Raw genomic sequence first — 7,042 nt, forward strand, 5'->3', positions numbered from 1 at the left:
TGAAACCCCATGTAACTGACTTTTTAAATATCCTTCTCCTGAGCAGCCTCTACGCTTTACCTTCCACCTTAATTCCTGGAACCCAAGCCACTTTCTGTAGGAAGGCAGCCCTGTACTCCCACTTTTTCCATTAGGTATACCAAGGCTCTGCCAGGCCCCTCCTCCTGGGATTACACCCAGATCTCTCTCTTAGCCTCAGAGATGGAATCCCCCTTCCCTTGTCACACCTCATGTAAAGCTACCATGATGCACCTAACTCAGTTAAGAGGACTGCCCATGTCTGAATTCCTGCTGCCTGCAGGCCACACACCCTTCTTCCTGAATAGGAACCTGCTCTGAATCATACCTGAACTTGCTAAACCTTTTCAAGCTCAACAGACACTGAGCCTTGTTATGGGCCCCTCCATTTCCCTCTGGACTCTGAAGGTGAGAATCCATCAGTACTCAGGGCTGAGCTGCCCAGGTCATTGCCAACAGATGACACGGTCTCATTCACCTGTCTCAAGTCAGGATGAGAAGGTCCCAGCCACGGGGAGGGGTGGGACTCTGGGAATTCTCTTTCCCCGTCCTGCCTCCTCACCCACCTGCTCCTTGTTCAACTTCCAATTCTGCCCACAGTACCTGTCACTCTAAAGGACTCTCCTCAGATGCCAGGCAGGATGAAGCAGCAGAGGATGATGAGGAGGAAGCAAAGGATGAGGGTGGTGGCCGTGGTCCTGAGTTGGGTTGTGCCTGAGGACATGGTGAGTGGTGCTGAAATGGAAACACAAAAGTGACAACCCTTGTCCAGGCCCAAAATCTGAGGAGACACCTCCTCAGTTCCTGCCACCCTAGGTCATCCCGGAAGGCAGAAGTTTTGTCCCACACCCCCACCCCCACCCCGCTGCTATGGGGCAGCCCTGGGGTAGGAAGGGAGAGGGGGTGTCCCTGTCCTCAGGGAGCTCACACAGCTGCTGAGGGAAGCAAGGTGACAGCACACCCACCCTCCTGCTGTGGTGGAAAAGGAGGTGATGCTCCAGAGTTGTGGAGGGGAAGGTCTCTGGGCTGGCATTGGAGGTGGTTTTGATGGATTTCCAGAATCAAACGAGGGAAAGGAAAGGAAAAGTGATTATCAAAAGAGAAAGCACTAAGGAGAAAGGTCTGAAAACACACTGACACCTGTAGTTTCAAGGTTGGTGAGAAATCCACAGTGCGGGGAGCAGAAGCAAATGCAATGAAGAATAGGAGTCAGGAGGGAGAAGGGAGAGGAGGATGGGAGAGCACAGGCACGCCAGCACCCCAGGAGGAGCGCCCCATGAGGGGGTCATTTTAACATAAACGTGTATACTGGGATGACTGAGGCTGAACTCAAGAACTAGTTTCTCGAGATCACCGTTTCTGATCTCATTCGAGATCCCCGTTTCTTTCTTCTGTTACCTCCTGCACTTGGCTCCAGGGTTCTGTCCATGCCCGTCAAGAAGTCCTTAAGCCATCTTGTGCAGTCTCCCATTGAGATGTAATGGAAGGACATGGTCACATCCTTGTCATTCTCCCACTTTTCTTTCATCTTTCTGGCTCCAGGATGAACCATTGTCCACATTCTGTTCTCTGAGTCAAAGAGGAGGAAGACCTGTCCATCGAAACTGAACTGCCAAGATCCACTGCTGTGTCCTTCAGCTTTCTGCTCACAAAACATCCTGGCCTGCAGGGTGAGGGGTTCTGCCCCCGTCAGAGAGAGATCAGCTCTGGTCTTGACACATGTTGAGCCCCCGTCCTGTTCCACTTAGAATTTCCTGGCCTTACTCTCTCTGCCACATCTTGGCCTTGCCTCTAGATCTCTTAAGGGGTTAGATGACCTTCCATTTGTTTTTGTTTTTTTTTTTTTTTTTTTGAGACAAAGTCTCACTCTGTTGCCCAGGCTGGAGTGCAGTGGCACAACCTCGGCTCACTGCAGCCTCTGCTTCCTGGGTTCAAACGATCCTCCTGCCTCAGCCTCCCAAGTGGCTGGGATTACAGGTGTGTGCCACCATGCCCAGCTAACTTTTGCATTTTTAGTAGTGACAGGGTTTCACCATGTTTTTCAGGCTGGTCTCAAATTCCTGACCTTGTGATTGGCCCACCTCAGCCTCCCAAAGTGCTGGGATTGCAGTCATGAGCCACCGCGCCCAGCCCCCATTTGTATTTTTACATGAAAACTACAAATGCCTCTAACCTACCACTGTATCTGCTCCCTCCTGTCCTGGGCCATCTGAAACTTACCCCTGGGTGTGTAATTCTCCAGCTGAATGTCAAGCAGTTGCTCTGTGAGCATGTCCACCACCTCTCTCAGTACTGGGTTCTGTGCTTTCCAGGTCTTTGTGACACTTAGTTTCTTCCCCAGGGGACTGACAGGTGTGACTGTCTTGTTGCCACAGTCATAGTGAAGAAAAGTCTTTTTATCCACCTGGCTTTGAACCGCACACCACCGTGGTCCAGGTCTGAACTTAGGGATGATGGTGATGTCATAGCAAAGAGAGTGAGGGTCTGTGGAGAAAGGCAGGTAAGGGGTGGGTAGGGAGAAAGAGACCCCTAGTTAGCCCTCCTTCACAAGGTGACAATAAGAGGATGCTTTTTGTGGGCTAGGCTGGCCCAGGAAGGAGTGCCCCCTCCAGAACTGTGGTGTCCACAATACTAAGGCGAGTGCTGGCCCCTTGCATGAGGACAAGGAGGAGGTGGAGGAGGAAGAGGAGGAAGTCTCTGCCTGCTGAGAAACCACATGTCCCCAGACATGTCCCACTGCCCCTCTGTCCACATCAGTCAACATACGACCTTGCTAGAGAGGTGCCAGGGCTGCTAGAGGAGGAAGGGCCTGGATGCCAGAGGATCTTCAGCAGCAGCCCGCATTGACTGTGGGAGGTGGGAGAGGGTGTGAGGGATGCCCCGAGGGTGCTGGTACATGGTGGAACAGAGTGAGGATGGAACCCCATTGGATAAAGAAGAATTGATTATCATGGTCACAGGATTTAACATGTTGGCAAAGTCCCCAGTGATGGTGCACATCCGCTATGAGGATGCCTTCCTGAAACCCTGGACAAAGGGATGGTCCACGCAGCAAGAAAGGGAAAATCTGAAAGTCTAAGGCAGGTAGTAGAGGGAGGGATCACAGGATCAGAGAAGTGCCCATGCTTAGACCCAGAAGGGTCTAAGTGTGAAAATCCAGAATAATGTCCATCCACTGTGCTCATGGGAAACCTGGGGGACTCCTGTTTACCCAGCATATAAAGAAGGCCCCATGAGAAGACATCAGAATGGAATGAAGCTTAGGGATGCCTATTGTTGAAGGCCAGGGTTGGGGGTAGGAGATGCTCTTCCTGAAATGGGCTCCCAGTAGTAATGGGATGAAAAATTCTGAAATTACAGATTCCAGGTAGAGGCTGTCAACTGTCAGGAGCAAGGAGGGTGCAATGATGGAAATGATTAGAGAAGTCACAATGCCAGCTGGGAACCTCAGTTATACAAAGTTATGCCCATGGCTCATAGAACAAAGGGGTCCAAGGTCCAAAAGAAATGGAAACCCAACCCGGATACTGCTGGATTTAAATAATTACAAGAAACAGAGATAAAACAAATGATGGATGACCAGGAGGCTGAAAGTAACCAGTCCTTCAAAAACAAGGATCGTTTGTCCAATTTGCAGAATAAAGCCACTTCTCAGACCCTGAACCCATGACTAGAAGAAGACACCAGTTTCCAGTGAGGAAGGACCTTTTAACCCCGCAGCAAGTACAATGGGTCCTTGTGGCCTTCTACAAAGATATTTATGGCCACTAAAGTTTTCTGTGAAAGGCAATTTTATAAATATGTAAAGGTGTGCAGGGAATATATTCTCCATTGTAACTACTCAACTCTGCTGTTGTAGTTCAAAAGCAGCCATAGACAATCCATGAATGATGAGTGAGGCTGGACCTGCCTTGAGTGCCTGATGACCCAAGGCCCCCTAAGATCCTAGAGGTACATGTGGTTGCAATATCTAATTGGAGAATCACAACAAAGATTCCATGTGAATGTTCAGAGGCAAGGCAATGCCACTCACAGCAAGGAAATCTCAACATTAAACAGTGGCTCCTGTAGAGTACTGCGCCTTGGCAGAGATGGGGCCTTCAGCAATGTGAGGGCAGTGACCATCCAGTCTCAGAGCTGCCCATTACGGATGGACTCCTCACCCTCTAGGTCATTAGGAAGATAGGCACGGCAGTGAGAAGACGCAGGTGGGTCTCCTGCGATGGGCAGGAGCAGGGCCACAGAGAACCAAGAAGCTGCATAAGCAGTTGGCTGCGATCCCCAGGACACCACGTGGCTGCACCCCCTCACCCTCAGCTCATACCTGAGGCTTTAGAGAGGGTCCCTGATGGCCCCTGTAGACCATAGATGCTACTCAACAGCAAAGGAGGGGAAAATAAGCCCCCAACTATGGCACCCCCACTCCCATCACATCCACACCACCCAGAAGCCACAGACAAGGTAGGACCAGCTTCCACTCTCCAACTGACACCCGAGACATTACTTGGAGATGACACCTTAAGGGATGGGACACTGTAATCCCCTCATCTGGGATCAGCAACCTAGGACAGGGTCCAAATCTGGTCCCCCCTCATTTGCAGGTTGCCATTGCCTGCTGCTGCTCTACAAAGGGACAGGGCTGGACACAGAGAGCAGAACCCAAGGCCTGCAAAGATCACAGGGCATCCTTCCTCCCTTTCTAAAAAGGCTTTGCTGACCCCTGTCTACATAGTGACTATTCTCTAGGACGCTGGCTCCCCAGTAGGAAGAACAGGCTTCAGAACGAAGAACAGGCAGGTCTGGGCCCCAAGGGCAGAAGTGGGCACCTCTACTCACCAGAGTTCCCAGGGTCATTCTGGAGGGAATGGTGCTTCCCATGCCCTCTGCACAAGTTCTGAGGGGAGCTTGGGGTGTGTTTGCTGTGGTGTGTCCTCAGTCAAGAGGCAGAAGGTGCCACGTGGTGTAGGAGGTGGTGAGGGCCCCTTCATGGATGGGGAGACCTCTGGGGTGACCAGCTGGGTTGAGGTGGGGAGTAAGAGGATGTGACTTGGGTGGTGGCAGTGGATGGTGAGGGGAGGAGTGGGGGGGTGTCTGCTGAGCTCCTGGGTGCAGGTGAATGTCTACAGGAAAAGTGCAGGGGAAAATTCAAGGGCAGGGAGCCCTGGGGGTGCTGGAGGGTTTCTGTGGTGGAGAGTGGGTGAGAGCAGAGCAGACCTGTGGCTGGTGGGTGTGTCTGTGATCGGGTCCCTGTGGAACCGCCTTCACCCCTTTCCTGTCCCCAGCTCGGGTTCCCGGGACTCTGGCTTTTCCTTCCCGAAGGCGGGTGGGACTGCCAGGCTGCACCAGGGATCCCCGCCCCACCTCGCTCTCTGCAGCCCTCTGGCCCCTCCAACCTCCTGCCAGCCTCCTTTCCACCCCGCTCCTTTTCGCCTCGCCGCTGGCAAGAAGCAGCCTCGCGGAGTGGACCCGGCAGGGAGGAGCCGCCGACCGGAACTGAACGGGGGCGCAGTTCGGGGAAATCTCCCCTGTCCTTCCCGAAGTCTCCCCTCCTCTGAAAACCGCTGCAGTTCACAGCCCCCCAGGTTTGGCCCCCGCCTCGCTTAGGCTCCATCCACGAACTCACCAGCTCGCCCAGCCCGGGACCAGAGCGACGGCAGGAGCAAAAGTAGGAGACACACAAGGATCTTGGTAGTGGCGACCGCTGCCATTGGGGACCCAGAGCGCTGAGGATGACTTGATGGAAGGGGAGCCTGGAAGATGAATCAGGTCAAGGTTGAAAAGCCGGCTTATATAGGCTCTGGCAAGGTTTCCTGCCGTCGTCACAGCGGCTAGAAATATGGTTGGCTGCCCTGCCGGCGTCCCTCCCCTTTCCGGGTGTCCCTCCCCTTTGCCTCAGCCCCCTTCGGAGTGGTGTCTGGGCGTCGACCCGGCTCCTGCCAGGACACGGTTCCTTCCACGACAGACTCATTTAATCATCACAGCATTTTTTTTGAAGGTGACGAAACTTGCAGAGGAATATTCAGCGGCGGCGGCGTCTCCCTGTCGCCACCTGAGCCCGCGACACTCTCCCTTCCTCCGCTTGCGCCGCCTTGTCCTTTGGCTCACCCCGCTCTGGGCGCAGCCACGGGCCTGATCGCGCTCCCTCCACTACTTCCCCAGTTCCTAGTGGACGTATTTATAGTCCGGGCTAGGTTTTATTATTTATTTATTTAGAGACAGAGTTTCGCTCCTGTTGACCAGGCTGGAGTGCAGTGGCGTGATGGCTCATCGCAACCGCCGCCTCCAGGGTTCAAGGGATTCTCTGGCCTCAGCTTCCGGAGTAGCTGGGATTACAGGCGCCCTCCAACACGCCCGGCGAATTGCTTGTATTTTTGGTAGAGATGCGATTTCACCGTGTTGGCCAGGCTGGTCTCAAATTCCTGACTTCAGGTGATCCACCCGCCTGGGCCTCCTAAAGTGCTGGGATTACAGGCGTGAGCCACCGCACCTGGCCCGGGCTAGGTTTTATTACAGGAACAGCACGCAAGGTTTCAGAGGTTTAAAACAACATATTGTACACTAAACAATTAGTCAAGATGGTAGATTTTATCTTGTATGTTTTCACCAAAATTAAACAACTTTAAAAATTATCTTAAAAATTTACACCTTGCTCCTGCTCTGCCCAATGCAGACTGGTCAAAAGAGTCTACTCATTAAAATCGAGGACAGCATTGAGGACCTCGTCCCTAAAATCTCAACCTGTGACACACTTGCTGATTTGGAAAGCTCCTCAGAGAGATGGGCCCTGAGCTCCCAGTTCAGCAGCCTCCCTCGCCCAGGTCCAGGGATGGCTCAGGGGGCTCAGCAGAGCAGGTTCTAGAGAAAGTTCCTAGTGGTTTCCCACTGTCAGCGCATTCCACTGGCCTGTTCCCCCTGGGCCAAGGGTCAGCCATCCTTCAAAGCTGGGCGCAAATACCCCATCCCATGTGTGTCCTCCATCTTCCCACAATACAGAACACCCTCCTGCTCCCTGAGACCTGGATCC

The 7,042-nt window shown here is 53.0% G+C and overlaps 1 protein-coding gene across 1 annotated transcript; it reads right to left on the reverse strand.

Annotated features, from left to right (window-relative positions):
• Window positions 1-619: 619 nt before the first annotated feature.
• On the reverse strand, window positions 620-5,867 carry LOC108536660 (NKG2D ligand 2-like). The gene is made up of 4 exons (XM_017883649.1): window positions 5,642-5,867; window positions 2,239-2,502; window positions 1,417-1,698; window positions 620-753 (listed from the first exon to the last, which is right to left on the reverse strand). The coding sequence occupies exons 1-4, from the start codon at window positions 5,724-5,726 to the stop codon at window positions 644-646; spliced, it is 741 nt and encodes a 246-aa protein (XP_017739138.1). The 5' UTR covers window positions 5,727-5,867; the 3' UTR covers window positions 620-643.
• Between the last annotated feature and the right edge of the window lie 1,175 nt (window positions 5,868-7,042).

The sequence above is a fragment of the Rhinopithecus bieti genome, unplaced genomic scaffold (genome assembly GCF_001698545.2).
Source record: "Rhinopithecus bieti isolate Rb0 unplaced genomic scaffold, ASM169854v2 scaffold_13747, whole genome shotgun sequence".
NCBI classification, from domain to species: domain Eukaryota; kingdom Metazoa; phylum Chordata; class Mammalia; order Primates; family Cercopithecidae; genus Rhinopithecus; species Rhinopithecus bieti.

Excerpts from the sequence above, each read along its gene's own strand:
- LOC108536660 (XM_017883649.1), bottom strand. The coding sequence starts at position 5,726 with ATGGCAGCGGTCGCCACTACCAAGATCCTTGTGTGTCTCCTACTTTTG. Across the intron at positions 2,503-5,641 it reads GTCCCGGGCTGGGCGAGCTG|ACCCTCACTCTCTTTGCTAT; the intron begins GTGAGTTCGTGG and ends CTTTCTCCACAG. Across the intron at positions 754-1,416 it reads CCTGGAGCCAAGTGCAGGAG|CACCACTCACCATGTCCTCA; the intron begins GTAACAGAAGAA and ends TTTCCATTTCAG.